General features: G+C 36.9%; 3 protein-coding genes across 4 annotated transcripts in view; 2 read left to right on the forward strand and 1 right to left on the reverse strand.

The window, feature by feature from the left end:
* The window catches only part of LOC127555278 (NACHT, LRR and PYD domains-containing protein 12-like), a 167256-nt gene that overhangs the window by 68534 nt on the left and 77755 nt on the right, over window positions 1-20967 (forward strand). The gene's annotated exons all lie outside the window — the stretch shown is intronic.
* The window catches only part of LOC127555279 (NACHT, LRR and PYD domains-containing protein 12-like), a 123868-nt gene that overhangs the window by 25146 nt on the left and 77755 nt on the right, over window positions 1-20967 (forward strand).
* LOC127555281 (NACHT, LRR and PYD domains-containing protein 3-like) lies at window positions 3934-19296 on the reverse strand. Its single transcript, XM_051987506.1, has 4 exons — window positions 17931-19296; window positions 14094-14159; window positions 9359-10991; window positions 3934-4529 (listed from the first exon to the last, which is right to left on the reverse strand). Exons 1-4 carry the CDS (start codon window positions 18193-18195, stop codon window positions 4355-4357), a joined length of 2139 nt encoding a protein of 712 aa, XP_051843466.1. The 5' UTR covers window positions 18196-19296; the 3' UTR covers window positions 3934-4354.

Raw genomic sequence — 20967 nt, forward strand, 5'->3', positions numbered from 1 at the left:
CTTGACAAGAATACTCAGAATCTTTGGCATTTCACCACTGTAGCACACACAGGCTGCATATACACACATAATTTTTATTATTTTGAAAAATGTCTATTGGTGAACCTTGCTTTTACAATACTTTCAATTCTAAATAAATCTCCCCATCACCTGGTTCTACAGTCATTACTTATAACAAAGAACAAAAGAGAAGGGAAAATATTTCCAAAAACCTAATCAACATGGGATGCAAGTTTGTCAGCATATGCAGCATTAGAAATCCAAAGTCCTCTCTCTTTGAAAATGAAGAGAAGAAAGTATACAGACATCTCTTTTTTGGGATAATATTTGATCACAAAATCACCTATGTGCCACAGAGAGCATAACACTCAGCATCCATTCATGTAATTCTTTCCAGGCCTTTCTAAAATCAGCTTGTTCCTCATTTTTTATGACAATAATATTCCATTACCTTATTATACCACTACTTGTTCAGCCATTTCCCCAATTAATAGGCATCTACTCATTTGCCAATTCTTCGCTACCACAAAAAGAGCTGCTACATTTTTGCACATGTGGTTCTTTTTCCTCCTTTGTTATTTCCTTGGGACACAGACCCAGTAAGGGCACTGCTTGTTACTTTTTTCTGATTCCATAAAATATTTCCAAGATAACTTAATTGGTATGATATTAAGCCTTAAAAATCAATTAAGGGATCATTGTCATTTTCAACTTCTAATTGTTTATATCTCTCTAATTTCTGTAAAAAAATTATATTTGTATGAATCTTGTTTGTATATGGGGACGCTAACTATCAGTTGTTTTCTGCTTTTTTTTTATTCTCAATGGATTTTGATCAATCAACAAGCATTCATTAAGTATTAGGCATTGTGTTAAATACTAGGAATACAAAACCAAAAGTGAAACAGTCTGTTCCCTCCAAATCCTTCTATTCTACCTATAAAGAAGAAAATTTTATACAGACAAAACAAAGTCTTTAAAGGCCTGGATCATTTCTTCTCCTGCACCATGTCCATAACATGGTACAAAGGAGATGTAGCTTGTGGATCTCATTAAAAAAAGCAGAAAAAATCCAAATTATTTGTTTTTAATACATTTTCATATATAAGTTAAAATATATTTAAAATAGAATAGTTCATAGTTTTATCCTATGTATATACATAAGTGTAATATGTGCCTATATAAATTTATATCCATAATCATACATGTAAACATGTGTATATTTCTATTTTACAAAAATACATGATTTGCTAACAATTTGCAGAGGCATAAATTTTGTGCCTTCCTGTCTTACCAATGCTAGAGTAAGAACATTGGATTTTGAATCAGCCAACCTTGATTTAAATTCTGACTGCATGATTTTAGTCAATTAATGTCAGTGAGTCTTGAGTCTTTCTTCTGTAAAATCAGAGGAAGCACATTTTATTCTCCTTTCTAACTCCAAATGTATGGTTCTATTATTAATTAGTTTCTTCATTGACTCTGAGGTTTTCATAGGATACCACATCATGTCATCAATAAATAGAGATAATTTCAGGTGTTTTTTTCTCTACTATTCAAGTCTAGACTGATCAAAAAGATAATTTTCTATTACTACATTATATTCTTAGCTTAATCCAACAGAGGAATCTTATTTTCTGTTTTTAATAGCTTTTTATATATAAAACATATGCATGGGTAATTTTTCAACATTGACCCTTGCAAAAACTTCTGTTCCAACTTTTCCCCTCCTTCCCTCTATACTCTCCCCTAGATGGCAGGTAGTTCCATACATGTAAAATATGTTAAAGTATATGTTAAATACCATATATATATATATATATATATATGTATATTTATACAGTTATCATGCTGCACGAGAAAAATCGGATTCAGAAAATAAAATAAAAATAACCTGAGAACAAGAACAAAAATGCAAGCAAAGTATAACGGAAACACTGGAAATGCTATATTGTGGTCCACACTCATTTCCCAGTGTTCTTTCGCTGGGTGTAGTTGGTTCTGTTCATTACTGACCAATTGGAACTGATTTAGATCCTATTATTGTTGAAGAGAGCCACTTCCATCAGAACTGATGCTCATATAATATCGTTGTTGAAGTGTATAATGATCTCCTGGTTCTGCTCATTTCACTTAGCATCAGTTCATATAAGTCTCTCCAAGCCTCTCTGTATTCATCCTGTTGGTCATTTCTTACAGAACAATAATATTCCATAACATTCATATACCACAATTTATTAAGTCATTCTCCAGTTGATGGGCATCCATTCAATTTCCAGTTTCTACCCATTACAAAAAGTGCTGCCACAAATAGTTTTGCACATATGGGTCCCCTTCCCTTTTTTATTATCTCTTTGGGATATAAGCCCAGTAGTATAAGTGCTGGATCAAAAAGTTTACACAATTTGAATAACTTTTGAGCATACTTCCAAATTGCTCTCTGGAATGGTTGGATCAGTCACCAACAATGCATCAGTGTCCCAGTTTTCCCACATCCCCTCCAACATTCATGAGTATTTTTCCTGTCATCTTAGCCAATCTGAGAGGGGTGTAGTGGTGTCTCAGAGTGTCCTCATTTGCATTATTTTGATCCATAATGGTTTGGAACACGTTTTCATATGACTAGAAATCGTTTCAATTTCTTTACCTGAAAATTGTCTTTTCATATCTTTTGAGCATTTATCAATTGGAGAATGGCTTGATTTCTTAGACATTAGAGTCAATTCTCTATATATTTTAGAAATGAGGCCTTTATTAGAACCTTTAATTATAAAAATGTTTTCCCAGTTTATTGCTTGCCTTCTAATCTTATCTGCATTAGTTTTGTTTGTACAAAAGCTTTTAATTTGACATAATCAAAATTTTCTATTTTGTGATCAATAATGATCTCTAGTTCCTTCTTTAGTCACAAATGAGGAATGTTATTTTCAAAGATTTCTGTTTATTCTTTATCTCATCCTGCTTTAGCGACTACCAAGCAGATTTGATGATTTATAATAGAATTTGATGTCTTATAATGCCCTTTATTTGTATTTTTTCCTATTATTTCCTGAGACTGAAAATTTTGATTAACAAAATGAACTGTGTTGTTACTTTTTCTGATTCTATAAAATATTTCCATGATAACTTCATTGGTATAATATTAAGTTTTAAAAATTAATTAAGGGAACATTGTCATTTTCAACTTCTAATTATTTATATTTCTCTTTATTTCTGTAAAAAATTATATTAATATAAATCTTATTTGTACATGCTTAAGTTCACTACCAGATTTTTCTTTTCTTTTCTTTTTTTTTTTTGAATTCTCAAAGAATTTTGATCAATCGGAAAACATTCATGAAATACCAGGCACTTTGTTAAATACTAGGGATACAAAGACAAAAGCGAAACAGTATGTTTCCTCATAATCCTTTTATTCTATCTATAAAGAAGAAAACTTTATACAGACAAAACATAAAGTTTTTAAAGGCATGGATCATTTCTTCTCCTGTGCCATGTACAATACTTGGAGATGTTACTTGTAGAGTTCATTTAAAAAAAAAAAACAAATCTAAAGTATTTTAATATATAAATAAATAAATTTTAATTGGAATAGTTCATAATTTTATCCTATGTATATATACACAGCATATGTATATACATATGTGTAATATATGCCTATATGTATTTATATCCATAATCATACATGTAAGCATGTATGTATTTCTATTTTACAAAAATACATGATTTGCTGACAGTTTGCAAAGGTATAAATTTTGTGCCTTGCTGTCGTACCAATGCTACTGTAAGAACATTGGATTTGGAGTCAGCCAACCCAACCTTGCTTTAAATTATGACTATATGATTGTAGTCAATTAATATCAGTAAGTCTCGAGTCTCTCATTTGTAAAATATGTTAAAGTATATGTTAAATACTATATACATATATATACTTATATATATATGTATGTATGTATCATCTTGTTCTCTTTTCCAATTCCAAATGTATGATTCTATTATTAGTTTCTTCATTGACTTTGAGGGTTTCATAGGATACCATCATGTCATCAATAAATGAGATAATTTCAAGTGTCTTTTTTTCTTTTTGCTACTATTGTACCTTTAATTTCATTCTCTTTTTTTGGTTGTTGTTATAACTACTATTTCTAATATTAATTAGTAGTAGTAAGGGTAGATATCCATTTTCCCTCTTTTTTTCCTCTCTACTTTTCATTGTCCTATTTTCTTACTCATTTAGATTCAGGTCTATCCTTTCTTTTCCTCCTAAGATCTTTCTTTTTCACACCTCAGTTCTTTACCTCATGTTTCCCACTCACACATTGGTAGTTACCCCAGACATGGGGCCAATTTAGACTTACGCCAGTTTTTCCAGTTTACAGTTTGGATGGTTTAATTCCTTACAAAGGTTTTCCATGCATGAGTCATCAAATTCAAAGCTGTCCAGCATTAACTCCTTCAGGTTCGGATTCTTGTTGACCACGGAGAAAAGCTCTTGCCAAACGCTGGCAGGTAAATCAAACTCAGAAGCACTAGAGAAAAATGAGAGAATTTGCTATTGGTATCAGTGGCAGTCAAGTTACCTCCCAATATTAATGTGTGTGCCTGTTTTTTTGAAGGGAAAAAGGGAAAAGGCCCTTCATTGTAAATTGTAACCGTTTTCAAGGAGAATAGAAGTGACATTAGCTTGGTACTCCTGAGGCTGATATGTCTTAGACAAATCCAAGTACTGGCTCACTGCCAGATCCATTTGGCCTTCACTCAAACTCCTGCCTCCTCCTCAACACCTTTTCTCCCCAGTTTTGTTACTCGAACCCTCCAATGCTCGGTGGCAATGTTAAAACCAATATCTGGATCAGTTAGTTGAATGAAGGAGGAAGAAATCTCAAAGAATGATGGGAAAGATCTCTAAATAGCTGACATGCACAGAAGCCCAGAATTTACAATGATAGACTCAGTTATTCAGAATAAGAAGAGACCCCATTATACTGAAAGCTCTCTATAGGCCACAGCAATTAAGTATTTGTCATGAGGAATTGCCATTAGAATAAGAGGATGGAAATAACTCCCAGTAGAGAGGAGATGACAACCCCAGCCAGTGCTAAAAGCGATTAAATCCCAAAGACATAGACAAATATATTGAGCCCATAACTTTCCTAAGTGAAGGGGTAAGACTTTTAAAACTTTTCTAAAATTGCTCAGGCTTCATTTTTATTTTGTTTTCTATCATTTTACCCTTCTAAGGCCCTTCAGAGTTATTCTATCACTACCTGACAAATGAAACAATATGGGAAGATTAAAGTTAGAAAAGTTATAATCAGGTTCCATCATCATTTATGAAAAGGGCACAAGGATACCTAAACATGCCTGATTTTATACATCAAAAAAAGAAATTATACAGGAACAGAGGATCCTTAGATTCCTCCACAGAGAGCATGGAACCACTGCAGGATATTAATGGTTTCAGATAGAAACAAGAATTTTGAAAGAAGAACTTGTTTGCATAGCAGAAATTAAAAAGAAAAGACAAATTTGGTAGAAAAGAAAGACTTGAATGTAGCCATGAGTCTCTTCCAAGAAATAAAAGAAAAACTAACTGGTAATACAAATATACAGAAAGAGGAGTAATTGGAAGAAGAGAAGCAAAAATCAATAAAATTAAAAGACTATGTGATTTATATATCAAGAAAATATATTGACTTCCAAAATAATATAAGCAAAGTCAACTTAGTTAATAAAGCTCCCAGAAGACTTCAAAAAATTTGAACATCAAAATGCAAGGAATACTACAAGAAAACTACTCTGTTAAGACTACAGAAAACAAACTATCAATCAAAAAAAAATCTATATATCAGTTCCAGGACATCCCTCTTCCTCATGAAGAAAATGTGAAATTTAACAACTGCAAAAACAAAAAAACCAAATTTTGCAAATGACTAAGACAAGTACATTGAAATATAAAAAAAAATTAAGTTTGAACAATATATTATTCAGGACTCAAAAAATTGCAGAAAGGAATGGAATAATGTGATGGAAAGAGCAAAAAGAGCTCAAGATTCAACACAAGGTGGTTTAGTCTGCAGATCAAAACTTAATCACCAGTGAAAAGTATACCAAGTTTTTCAATAATTGAAGCACCAGAAGGAATACTCTAAGAAAGAAAGTGGGATAAAAAGATTCATTCACACAAGTTCACATAGTTGTGAAAGACAAAACTAAGATGCTATCCTAGGTCCAATCTGATTTGTTATGTTATTTACCAAGCCTTTATAACATTCACTCTTCTCCCTGATACACCAATATATGCAGAGTTATTCTTGCTCCATTTTTGCCTTAGTTAATTTTCATAACTTGGTCTTCTTTGGTCTGTAGAACCTGACACCATACCTCGGTAATCGACTGCAAACTGTAAATGATGATGCTTCCAGACTTCTCCTACCTCAAGAATTTGTGGGACTAAGTACCTTATCCAGCATTAAGTCATTTAAACTCACAGACAGGAAGGAGGAGACTATTCAGCTCTTTCTTACCCAGCGGCCCTAACTTTCCTATCCATCTGAAAGCTCAGGAAGGACATGAGCTTCTCTAGCTTTATACAAAGGCTCCTCTTCTATTCCCAGCTCTGGAACTCCTACAAACCAGCCCCCAGAATCCCTAGCAAGTGCTTCCCTGCCCCAAAAGCTTTTCAAACAAAGGGATCCACTTCTTTCCTCTTGCTGTTAAAATAAATAAATAAATAGAAAGCATTTATATAAGGCTTTCAGGTTCACAAACCATTTTACAAATATGACCTCATGTAATGCTCACAATCCTGGAGCATCTTTGTCCTTCTTATGGTCCCTAGTGCAAGGGAGAATATCTTACTTGGAATTCAGCCAAGGACCTGGAGAGCAAGCTCCTAGCACGAACAGCCATGCAGTGAGTCCTTCTCTCCCTCCCTTCTCTTCTTCCTGCTCGGCCCCCCTCACCCAGGAACATTTTTAAAGATTCCAATTAGAGAACTGATGCCATAATATCACTTACTCCCTTAGCTGAAGCCTCCCCCCCCCAAAAAAAAAAGGACCATCTGTAACACACACTAGGGATGGGATTGTTCCTGGACAAAAAAGAAAAGCTGCTGGACACAGACCTGGAAATTTGCAAAATCCCACCTGCACTACCTCCTGTCTAGTTTCTTCTCCTCCTCCTCCTCACTCTGCAGGATTTCAGAGGCCCAGTGTCCTTTAATTCATCTCAGCCCAGAATGTCTCCCTGGCTTTTCTTTCTTTGGGGACAGAGAATTTGGGGGCCAAAGAGCCAAATGCGGGTCTGTTGCACTTTGCCCTTCTTTGTGCCAGTGCAGCAAACTACGGTAGTGTAGTTTTTCCCATTTATGTGACAAACCCACTGATGACATGCTGGTTTGAATTAGTGCCCGGGTTTTATCTTTTCCTGGCAGAGACAAAATATCATCTATTGGGGATCTCTTTTACAATTGCAATTTAAACAGCCAGTAGCATTGGCTCTTTGGTCCCAAAATTCTCTGTCCCCAAAGAAAGAAAAGCCAGAGTGACATTCTGGGCTGGTCCTCTGTCCAAAGCTGAAAGAAAAACATTGGGCTCCCTCAAAAGAAAGATCCATAGATCAATCTGATTGCAAAGAGCCCAGAAAGGGCTTCAAGACACAAGAAATACATGAATCAATCCAAATGTTTTATGTGATAATAGAAATAAAAATTCACATGAAAGCCTAGCCACCATCTAAAAAGTAATAATTTTTAAATGATTGTTTTCAGAAACCAAGTTCAGTTTGATACTGAGGATAAGATTTTTTTGAAAATCCCCTTTAAATATATATAAAACATGCATCCAGTATTCATAGTTGATATGGCTACTAAAACATAGCTAGGAATGTTTTGAATTCATATTGTAAAACAGTATTACACCCATACAATTCTAGAATTTGTGTAACGATGATAGATGACATGCAAAGGCCTTAAACTTTCTTATTGCTTCTCTAGATGGTATGTTTTACTTATGTTCAATAATGACATATGAAGTACAATAATATAATAGAATTGCTGTGAAGTGTATTCTATTACATATTCACAAGCAAAATACTACATATTTTCTCATATCAAAAAATTTAACAATATTGTGTCAAAAATTATTGAAGACCTTGATGTTATGTTTTCAAAGTGTGCATATTTAGAATATGATAATGCAGAATAAATATTCTTTTTGAAAGGGGGCCAAAAGGACCAACTTACAAAATAAACTATTAATATTTTGTAAGGCAGAGATCCTCTTTTGGGAGTCAGTGATAGAATCAGTTATTTCCAATTACTTTAATAGATTTCTATATGAGGGAGGGATCATACTGAAGTGTTTAAACAATAATTACAGTGCTTTCAAGACTTGTGATTTGAAATTTTAGTTATTAGGATTGAATTTAAATATGTTAATCACCTACAGTATATATTAATAGTTTTTATATGAAGTGAAATATTCTATAAACAAAGTATTTTGCACCTGCATATTTAAAAAAAAAGGAACTGGACTGGAAAGTATATGAGAACATGAGAAACTGCACTTAAAGTTAAATGCTAATAATAAAACTGGGAAATTAAATTTATTGTACTTGCATGAAAGTACTTAGGTTATAATTACTTTGATTTAATTGTGTAAATAAGGTCTCCTGAAAAATGTATTTGATGGTAATTCATGATGTTGGGCTTTGGGGATTATTACTGGGATGCAAGGGTTGATGAGATGCAACTTACGTTGATTATTTTATAGAATCATTTACACCAATTTCATAAGTTAAGTGATATTTAGACAAAATCCCCCATTGTCTACTTTGTAAATTAGCAATTCATAAAACCTTGATTTATAGCAGATACCTATTTGTCGTTTTATAAAAATATAACTTGATAAGATATTTGTACTTTGTAAACCTCTTATTTTTCTTATACTTATTTCCTACTTTGTAGAACATTCTTTTTGAAAAATTGTCACATAAAATATAGCACCCTATGTGTTTTATGTAGAGGAATATCTCTTGGGAGTAGATATGCCATAGAATCATTGTGCAGTATTACTCAAATTTGAAAAAGTGATAAATGAAGTATTTATACTAAAATTAACAGCTGCAGGGACTCAGATCACCATTAAACATACATTATTGCACAAGACTTTTGATTTAAACAAGTATGACAACTTACAGTAACAAGGTGTCGTTGCAGATATTAGTTTTAGCATATTTTCTGTAAACACACACTCAGAGGACATTCTGAGAAATGTGATAATCATGTAAAATTTTCTCTAATAAAATTTAAATAGTAAAGTTAAAAAAAAAGAAAGAAAGAAATGAAGACACTCACAAGTATATTTTTCTTGCCCTATAACAGTGCTTAATGCAGAAAGTTACATTCAGGGCATCATACTCGTTGTAAATTTCTATTTTGATTTCGTGGATGTTCCCTAGCACCTGTGTTACAAATTCAGAATCTTGAGTCTCATATAAGTGAGAATAAAATTCTGAAAGAAAAATGTCCCAATGACAGTCCTGTACATTTCTTTCATTTTCTGCTTTAGCCCACTGCAGTAACTGTGACTTGATTTCCGGTGACAGTCTGCATCTGAATTTTCTCTCCAGCTCCCTTGCTGTCTCTACGTTTAGGAAGCCAAACAGGAAGCGGACCACCAGAACCACAAAGCTGGCATTAAGCCCACTACACTCCTCCAGAAGTTCTCTGACACCTGGGACAGAGGCGTCAGAACTCTTCATCCCTTCTTCCTCTGTGCTCATCACATAGAACATGGCAGCAAAAAACTCTTGGAAGCTCAAGTGAATGAAGCTGTAGCAGTTTTCACAGCCACTGTCTTTCTGGAAAACATTCATGTCTAAGAAGGCAGACACATCAGCTGCCTCCAAGTTATTCCTCTTGAGGTCTTCCTCCTCAAACAGCACTTTCCTGTCCCAGATCCCCTCAGCAGCCAAGCGACACAGACCCCTCAAGTGCTGAGGGATGAAGTTCTTGTCATCAGGGATGATTAAATTGGAAAGATAACACATGTAGAGGGCAGTGGTGGTTTTCAAAGCCTGGACAGGATCTTGAACCTTCTCCATCTGCTGTTTCAGGCAAGTGCAGACAATCCAGTTCATCAGGGGAACACAGCACATAGTGAATAGTGTGCCATTGCCTTTTACTAAATGAAAGGCTTTTTCACCCAAATCTTTATCTCTGAAAAATTTGCAGAAATACTCCTCCCTGTGCTGTACTGAGAAGCCCAGGATCTCCACATGGCGTGGACTCTCTAACAAAGGACAAAATTTCCCCAGAGCCGTGAGTCTTGTTGTGAGCAGCAAGCAGGCATCGGGGAGCAAGGTTTTCCTCAGTAAGCTGCTCAGCAGGATGGATACTGGCTCCTTCTGCTTCCAGTCTTTGCATAGATCATATCTGTGCTCATTACAGGGGAATTTCAGTTCATCTAAACCATCAATGATGAACAGAAGTCTCTCTGGATGGGACATGATCTCTGCCATGGGAGCCTTTGGGCCAGGCCAGTCACTGGCAATTAAATCAGCAAAACTGATTTCTCTCTCTCCTAATGGGTTCAGTTCTCTGCAGGTGAGATAGAAAACATAGTCGAACCTGTCCTGGAAGAGGTTTCCCTCTGCCCAGTCCAACATCACCTTGCTGGCCAGGGTGGTCTTCCCAATACCAGCAGCCCCCTGCAGCACAACAGTGTGGGGTTGGACACCTGTCTCCTTAAAAGGATCAAATAAAGCTACTGTCTCTATAACCTGCCCTCGCTCCTGCATGACCTTATCATGTTCCCCTCCATGGACAAGGAGCTCATGATGCTTCTGCTCCCTGTCACGATATTCTCGAAGAAGCAGCAGCTGTGTGAATCGGTGGTGAAAGAGCTCATGCTCCCCAGGACGAGAATTCCTCTCCTTCATGAGCTGGAATTTCTCTTTCATTCGTTTTTGGTACTTGTTTCTTTCATCTAAAGTCATAACAAAGAAAACAGAGATATTCAGGGTTATATTTGCTGGGGGGTCTTTGGGAAATGTCCCTAAGATCATGACTAGGGTATCACTGTTCCCAGAGTCCACATAAAGGTGAAGTGCTACATCTAGGTTTGCCCTCTCCTCACATCTGGCTCCAAGGGAAGCCCCCAAACCTCGCCTGCATCTCAGCTTAAGTGATCTTTCTGAAACATAAACACAGCCCTCATCAGAAGCCTCAATGTCTCTCTTCTTCACAGGACAAAGTCTAAGGTTACAAAACATTTCAAGGCCTCATTTGTCCATCCTTATTTTCTTCCAGCTTCCTCTTCAGGATTTTCCTACCCTCCTCTGCATAGTCCATGTTATGCCATTGAAATCCACAAGTCAACTCCACAAACATTTATTGCTTCTATATGACAGGCAGTCTCCCAAGAGTCAGGGATACGAACAATGACAAAAACAATCCAAAACCATTTTTTTTTTATTACTCTCTAAGTTGTATTCAGAACTTTCTCTACCAGGCTGATGGCAGGTATCTCCTCCCAAACCCAACTTGCCAAGTTTTTTTTTTTTCATTTTTCATCTTTCCCTACTAGAACACCAATTGTTATAAGACAGAGACTCTCTTTCTACTTTTATTCATCACTCCAAGCCTTAAGCACAGTAGCATACAGTAAGTACTTAATAAATGCCTGTTGACTGACTTGAGACATGATAAGTATAAGTCCTTTCCCAAAGTGTTCAAATATTCTACCTACACAAATGATACCCAGATCTATCTAACTCTAGTCTTTTTCTGAGCTCCAATACCACATAACCAACTGCCTATTTTACACTTCACATTGAATTTTCTGAATTTTCGTCAGAATCTCAATCCCAATACATTCAAAAGTGAACTAATTACTTTTTCCCAAAACTTGCTTCTTTCCATGTAGCTTTGCTACCTCGGGGTCATCTTGCACTGTATATATCTACACTGTCCCTTACCCTAAATATCTAAGAAATTGCCAAGTATTTTCAGTTCTACCACTTTATCATCTCTCATATTTACCTGCTTTTAAATGTTCGCATGACTATGGCCCTCTCCATTTTTCTGATTGCTAAAGTGCTATATACTATTTTCTTATATGTGAAGGATAAGATTTTGCTTGGTGGAGCTGTGTAACCACAAATGCTATCCTTCCTCACCCTAAGGCATATAAATAAAGCAAAATTACTTATTGTAGAATATATACACATGTCTATACACAGGTCCACCTATATTAATAACTGAGGCCTTTATGTTTATAGTCTATTCCCTGCCTCCAAAATCTGAGTTAGTCTTGACATGCAGAATCCCAAGAGGAGAAAAAAAATCCAAATAAGTCATAAACAACTCTGTGAGGTTTTTGGCCCCACATTAGAGACAAAGACCCTAGGATATTCTTCTGGAATTTGTCAGATAGGTATTACATATCCAGGAAGTATTAATTGTGTCTCGATTTTTGCTTTTTCTTCTAAAATGAGGAAAATCTACCCTTCTTTACCTAAGACAAATCCTTTAGATAAAGTGTCTACTTATGCCCAGGCAGCAAAGCTATGACTGTTTATATTCTCCTTATTAGCTAACCTTGATTAAGTCATGGAGCAATAAATTTTCATTCTTTCATTTCCCTCAACCAAGTACTGTGCTTCAAAAAAAAACACCTCAAGCACAATCAGAAAGCGAAAGTGCAGATAAGCCTTTCTTTGCCAGCAATTCCTATATTAAAATCCTACAAAAGAAAGAAGCATTTCCAAAACACATTGAATTTAGGGACTTTCCTGTTTCAAAAAAAATAAATAAATAAAGTCAATATGCCATCTTTGGAGCTTTCACAACAGTATAATCTTGGGAAGTGCCAAATCATCACCCCAATATGGACACAGAATAGAAGATCTACAGTTTCCCATGTTTTCTCTATATAAATGTATGAAATCTCCATTAGCAAATTTCCTTTCAACACTCAAATTTAATAGGTGTCTATCTCTTTAGATACTCCACATTCTCTTCTCTATTCCACATTCAGGGCTACTAATCAGTCATTTGGAGAGGCATTTGTTATCAACTAGAGTGAACTTAAGAGAAATTGATCAAATTTCCTCAATTTTAAATTCCTTGAACTCTAGGAGCCATCCTTCCAATTTCTAGAATAAAAGAATTTAAATTAGTCCAATATTTTTTCTCTCTCCTGTACATTAATCTCCTGAATAAGTCAGCATCTCTAATCTACTTCTGCTCCATCTACCATATTACTACATAAGTGACCTTACTAATGTCTGATCATGTCATTCTTCTCATTAATAAATTCCAGCACTTTTTATTAGTTCTAGCAACTATACAGTGTGGATCTGATGGATCTGAACTCTTAATTCTATGACTAAACAGTATTTTGCCATCTTGTTCTCCTAAAAGATATATTATCTGTTTTGTCCAAAAATGTAAAGTTCTCTGGTTCGGTTTTCTTGGGGTCTCTGGAAACAGCCTTCCTTTCAGTTCAGTTATCACAAGGACAGCCATGTGTTAAAGTCTACATCTTTTATTGTCTCTTTGCCTGATGCTGAGTAGCTTTCTGGAGAGACTGTCAGTCTGGCCGTGGTCTTAGTTGGGGAAGTGCAGGAGGCCAGGCCAGCCACCAGGAAGATGGAAGATCAAATTGAATTTCTCCCCATGGTTCTGAGAGCTTAAACTCCTGCCCCCAATCCTTTGTCTTCTCTGCCTCTGCCCCTGAGGGCTTTCTGAGTCCCAGTTTATATGCTCTACACTGAGTACAAAGCAATCATTATATCACTAGGAAACCATTATTGGTTGTAAGATTAAATCAATCATACTGAACCATGCTGAATTAGATAACCATTGTCTCCTCAATTCCACTAAGTACCTTGTTTCAAGTTCTGGCTCATAACACAAAAAGACTTCAATTAATTAAATGTTAGGAAAGAATTCCAGGTTCCTTTGGTATATCCCTTTACATTTTACACATGGGGATCCATTAATGGACAATTTAAGATTCAGATTAACATGGCAAAAAATGAACTGAGCCTAATTTAACCCACAGCCAGTTCTATCATCTACATACCTTTCCCTTCTTGATGCTTTTTCTTGTTTCTTGGATTTGTTTTCAGTCTTGGCCCTTCTGTAGGATCTATAATAGAAATGAATATGGCAATGAACGGCAAGAGGAAATAAACCAAGAGTTTAAAAACAATAGTAATTGATGAATTTGTTTTTAAAGGAAATATCTTTCCTCTTCTGTTTAACGACTTGCGTACTTCTGCAGAGATGGCTACTTAGGGCAGAAAAAAGAAGAGAATAGACAAAGGTTATTGTAGCTGTCTTAGAGACGACCGATGCTGGATACAAAAAACAACCTGACAGGTGTTGCTGATCCTATCTCCAAGGTCTTTGGCATGATCATACATTCACCTGCAGGGAGGGTTTTTCTTGTCTCCTACCCTTTCTTAGGCCCTAGGGATCTTAATATCAGATGCTAGGGTGGGGATATTTCCATGTTTACAAAATGTTAACAGTAACATTAAAATTTCATTTTAAAAAGTTCAGATGTTACCTTTATATAATACTGCAAAAGAAGAAACTGCTGCTTATAATCACATCCCTCAGCTTCAACTTATGCTGTGCCATCAGCCATCATTTCGCTTTATTTTTTGTTTTTCCCTTACAACAGACATTTGGGGTTATTGAATTGGGCAATACAGGAAAACAGAAACGTGGAACATACTCTGTACCCTTTAAAAGTTACGATTTAACCTGAAAGATCAGAAATGCACACATAAAAAGAACAGTAAACCAAGTAATAAACAAGTATTTGTTAAGCACTGACTGTGTGCTAGGCATACTAAAGGCATGTAGAGTTCAGAGGACAGAGAGATCCCTGCGGCCTGAGAGTTACAGAAGACTTCTGGAAGGAGGTAGGTCTTGATCTCTAGGGAATGGAAGCATCTTTTGTATTACTCAGGTTAAACAAAGAAAGGATCTAGGACTCTCTCATCTACCGCTCATTAGATGCTTGGCTTAAGGTTATTATTCTTTTGGGAAACAATAAACTGGGAAAACATTTTTACAATCAAAGGTTCTGATAAAGGCTCATTTCCAAAATATATAGAGAATTGACTCTAATCTATAAGAAATCAAACCATTCTCCAATTGATAAATGGTCAAAGGATATGAACAGACAATTCTCAGACAAAGAAATTGAAACTATTTATAGACATATGAAAATATGCTCCAAATCATTATAATCAGAGAAATGCAAATTAAGACAACTCTGAGATACCACTACACACCTGTCAGATTGGCTAGAATGACAGGGAAAGATAATGGGGAATGTTGGAGGGAATGTGGGAAAACAGGGACACTGATACATTGTTGGTGGAATTGTGAACACATCCAGCCATTCTGGAGAGCGATTTGGAACTATGCTCAAAAAGTTATCAAACTGTGCATACCCTTTGATCCAGCAGTGTTACTACTGGGCTTATATCCCAAAAAGATACTAAAGAAGGGAAAGGGACCTGTATGTGCCAAAATGTTTGTGGCAGCCCTGTTTGTAGTGGCTAGAAGCTGGAAAATGAAAGGATGTCCATCAATTGGAGAATGGTTGAGTAAATTGTGGTATATGGATGTTATGGAATATTATTGTTCTGTAAGGAATGACCAGCAGGATGAATACAGAGAGGACTGGCGAGACTTACATGAACTGATGCTGAGTGAAATGAGCAGAACCAGGAGATCATTATATACCTCAACAACGATACTGTTTGAGGATGTATTCTGATGGAAGTGGACCTCTTCGATAAAGAGAGCCTTAATTGATCAAAGATGGACAGAAGCAGCTACACCCAGAGAAAGAACACTGGGAAATGAATATAAACTGCTTGCATTTTTGTTTTTCTTCCCGGGTTATTTATACCTTCTGAATTCAATTCTCCCTGTGCAACAAGAAAACTGTTCGGTTCTGCACACATATATTGTATCTAGATATACTGCAACCCATTCAACATGTAAAGGACTGCTTGCCATCTGGGGGAAGGGATGAAGGGAGGGAGGGGAAAAATCAGAACAGAAGTGAATGCAAGGTATAATGCTGTGAAAAATTACCCTGGCATGCGTTCTATCAATAAAAAGTTATTTAAAAAAAAAAAGGTTATTATCCTTTTGATTCTTGTCTGAATTCCAAATAAATAAATGTGGAATTTTAACATTTTTTTACCTGAAGATTAATAAAAAGTGGGCAAAACAAATCCACATACACACCAGGGCCCTTAGAGGAAGTTTAAGTGCACACAGAGTTTGTGGTTTAGACCTCAGTGTTTTCTGGTAAGGCTGTATGGGGTAAACTGAGTGCAGACCCTCTACCAGGATATATTCTTATGTCCTAATTATGAGTTGAAACTTTACAATAACAAGCTGTAGCTAAAAAGCTGTTGGGTGTTAGGTTGTCTAGAATGAACATTCCCTCTGATTTCCCCCATTTTTAAATTAGCATTTAAGTACTTCTTTTAAAGGCAATTTATTTTTGTATTTCTGGGACAGATTTCAGAGTTTGGAGTATAAACCTGGACTCCTCCAAACAATGGGAGAAAAAGTCAAAGGGTGGGGCTCCTGCTTTTAGGGACCTATTTAATCTTGTCTTTTGTAGATTATATTTTGTACTTCTTTACACTTTGTCAGATGAGAGATGTCCTTTCTTGAGCAATCTTAGTAAACTCCATTTTCTTTCTTTCTTTCTTTTTTTTTTTTTTACTCTGAATATCTGTTTTTGTGGTCGCTACTATCCCACACAGGCTGACCTGATCTGAGACACCCAGTGAGAGATGAAACTCTGTTGTTTCAAAAACCTTACTGACTTCATTTTCTCCACTTCAGAACTTCACTGGACCATTCTTATTTTTACCCATTTCTTCTTTCTTCCCTGACCCAGGATACCTGTATATCAGGTTCCAGAGGGAGTGGGCATACATATGTAGAGGGCATGGGTCAGCCTCAAACTCTCTGAATGACTATGGGGTGATCTTTTGATAATGGCCCATTCAGGTTATTTGATGAAACAAAATTTTTTCTCATCCCTTCTACGGTGGTGTATGTCACCAAATCTGCTTCTTGCATTAAAAAAAAAAAAAAAGGAACTTCCATCCCTGCTCTCTACTCAGCAAAGATTTCAGTGAATGTGATAGAATACAGCGTTCTAATCATTCTCTTCTTCGGACGTTTTCCTTGTGCTGATAAAATACCTAGTCACAGTCTGACCCACTTCATTTCATCTTCTCCTTTCTCCACACCTCCCTTTTCTTCTTTCCTCAATCACACCTGAAATCTCCATTACTTGTATTCTCCTATTTTCCACCATCTTCCTCTCTTTAAGTTCTTCCCTCCCCTCCTGATCATTCTTATGCCTCCAGCACTCTCTCCTCTTGGCCCAGATGCTCATCCTCTACAATGTCAGGGAACAGTTACTGAACTCCACTTCTTCCATCTTGATAATGGGGGGGGGGGAACCATTGAGGTGACCCTCCTTCCCTTTCTCAGCCTTATGTCAAGTCTCTCTATAGGTTCCTCCAATCCTGAAGTAAAAAATCAGCAATCAACGAATCTTTAAGTATCTATCACATTCCTCGTTTTGGGCAAGTGCTGGAGACACAAAAATCAAATAAAATACTTAGAGCCTGCAGTGAAGAGACTTACATTCGTAGAGGGAAACTACCTGTAGAGACAAAATCTATACAGAATGAATACAAGGTAATTTTAGCGTGGGAGAAGCCTTAGAAAAAATCCCCGGGAAAAGAAGCAAGAAGGGAGGGAGGGGCAAAGGAAGAAAAGAGAAGGTAGGAAAGGCGCAAGTCGGGTGGGACCTTGGAGAGCTCAAAGGTCACCGTTACGTCCGCAGGCGTATCCTTACCCTTCAGTCCTTCTTTCTTGGCTCGCTCCCACTGCTCCCACAGGCCCATCTTCTTCGAGAATCTCTTAGTCAGATTCCAAGCCTTCCATTTCCCAAAAGTACTGACCAAGAGCTCTGCCAGATCCACTCTGTCCGCCCCCTCCACTCTGCCCCGGGGGATGCGCTCGGAGGGCTCATCCTTTAGGTACAGCTTGAATTTCTTCAGCTCCTCCGGTGTCAGCTCCTCCAAGTACCGAACCAATCGGCAGCGGGTACCCTCGGCCATCCCGCCCCCCCTCGGTCCTTTTCTGTGTTACGGCTTCAGCCGGACCCTCCTTTGGGACGTTGTGTGTGTCCTTGGGGGACATAGGTGCCGTCACGCGACCACCTACAACTTGTTTCTTCTTCAGTGACAGGAATGGCCTCGGGCTTCACTTCCGGTTTCCCATTTAGTCCTCCCGGCGCCCGCTGCCTCAAACACCATCCATCCTTTTCCCCATCTTTCCCCTCCCCGGGATCCCAGGCTTTTCCTGCAGCTCTCCGATTCCGACCAGTCTCAGAACACTTCGCTCTAGAGTAAAGAGAAAGTGAAAGAGCTGCGATGCTGGGGTCAGTGCTTTTGGCGCTTAGTAAGCCCCGCCCGGCGGAACACAGGGTTAATGAGCAAGGATTGGGTCCCGCCCGCGCCTCTCCGTTCTCCTCACACCCCAGACCAAAGTTGAAGAAAGGGGAGCCTGATTGGATTCAGGACCCGGGCTTTTTTTTTTTTTTTTTTTTTTAACTGTTATCTCCTAATGGCGCGGACAGTTCCCAGCAGCGGGATTCAGGAGTCCGGGTCCCTAAGAATGGGACTGGAGAGTGGAGCCAGTACCACAATATCAGTCCAGATATTTGCATCTTCCCGGAGCCGCCGACTTATATTGACTTAGTGACTTGGAATCAGAGGGTCTGAATTCACATTTCACCTATGACAGTTACTGTCTGTTTCCATTCGGTAACTCACTTGACCTTAGCATCAGTTTCCTCATTTGTAAAATACTAGAAAGGAGTTAGACTCAATGACCTCCGCAGTCCCTGCCTTTTTCCATATAATATTTGTGAAGCACTTTGCATAAAACCTCTCACTTAGCGGGCTTATAATAAATGTTTATTAATTAAATTAGTAGATGCTTCCTAAATGCTTGCTCCCTCCCCGACTTTTTTTTCCCTTCCAGCTCTGCATGTGGACGCGACCATCAGTTAGAACCTTCCATGAAATATAGATCGACCTGTTTTCTCTTTAATAATGGATATCTTTCTAATTCTGTAATTTCTCTATTTGTTGCAAATAATATTTCTAGAATGAGGGAGGAGATTAGCCTTTGAATTGACCTTTGAAGGAAGGAATCTTCAGCATTTAATGTAATAAGAATTGCTAATAAACCAACATGTGTGTGTAACCTAGTAATCAGCTCCCTGGGGACTTTGTCTTAAGTGAATCTAGAAAACTGGAAGGCAGGAACTTGGTTCTCTTTTTTGAAGTCCAAAGGACAAGAGTTATTTTTTTAAAACTACTTTGAAAGAAGTCTGTTGCTCAAGGACCAGTCAAGTTATGTATTTAGAACCATCATATGAGAAGGTTAGTCACCATGTGACCAATGCTTTGGACATGGGGATACATGAAACATGAAACAGATAAAAATATAAAATGGCACTCGGGCTTAGAGAGCTCCTTTCTACTTCCAAAGAAATGGTTTCAGACTTCTGAACAGAAGATAAGTGTTAGCAATCACTCAGTGTTGTTTGTAGACATTAATTTAACTCTTGTCTGTTTAACATGGGATTATTTTACTACAACTAAATCATTATATAGTTAGGAATTTTGATGTTCCTTCCAGTTCTAAATCTAAGATCTTTTGATACTAAAATCACTCCCATATTAATGTTTATTTTTTGAATTTGTTTGTTTGGAGACTGAATCTATGCTAGAAGCTTAGCTACTACTCCACTGGCTTGATCCCAGTTCTGATTAGTTGTGAGGACTGCCAAGTCCTTTCCAGAGCGGGAATCCACTTTGGATCCTTTGGTATCCACTTGATTTACCCAACTCTTACAGCCACACACCAGTAAGACATTTTGACAGACAAGTTAAACCAGATTGAGGTTGGAAGGAACCTCAATGGTTATCCAGTCCAAATTGTAATTACAAAAGAATTTCCTCTACCAGAGTCCTGACAAGTCATCAGTCACCCTATGTATAAAGACCTCCTTTGTTGAGAACTAGGAGATTGTCCCACAAGTCAAACCTTAATTTCCCTGTCTGAAACTTTCCCCCATTCTTCTAATTCTGCTTTTGTGGGGAATTAGGGAACTTGAGAATTGTAGATTGAAGGTACATTAAGCTTAATGATAGACAAGATTTTAATTTTAGTTTTAAAAAACAGAATTTACTATTGCTGATGAAGCTGAGGTTAGTGGATTTGGTATTCTCCTATCTACGATTTTGAGAGTCTTCTTACCCAGTCCTACATATGAGGGTGTGGGTGGGATATTGTGTCCTATTCCCACTAGGAGGCAGTCAACCCCATATTTTTTTTTTTTTTGAGTTGTAATTCATATCTGGAGAAATTACTCTAATCACTAGAGGTGAGTCCAGAACCAGAAAAGTTATTTTTCTGCCTGTAATATCATTATGGTGGTGTGCGTAGCTGATGTTTTCCAACTAGTCTATTGTACTTACATTGTATGTTCACTTCATTTTCTCATTTATGCTTTTTAAAGGTCAAACATGCAAAGAAATGATGAGGTAAAATCATATGAGAAAAACATTTTGGAAAGAGCATGTTGGAATTTCAATTTTGAATATACTCATCAAAAATAAGTATCTTATTTCTTTCTTTGATTTTCTAATTAGCGGACAGGTGAAGAAGTAGATGACAATGCTGCTATTCAATACAAGATATACGATATTAAATAGTCTGAGTCATTTAGTGGTCATTAACTTTATCATAGCTTAACAATCAAAACAAAAATGAAAGATGTGGGGAAAAAAGATTGAATTCTGTATCAATTTAAAAGA

Source organism: Antechinus flavipes, chromosome 3 (assembly GCF_016432865.1).
Source record: "Antechinus flavipes isolate AdamAnt ecotype Samford, QLD, Australia chromosome 3, AdamAnt_v2, whole genome shotgun sequence".
Lineage (NCBI taxonomy): Eukaryota > Metazoa > Chordata > Mammalia > Dasyuromorphia > Dasyuridae > Antechinus > Antechinus flavipes.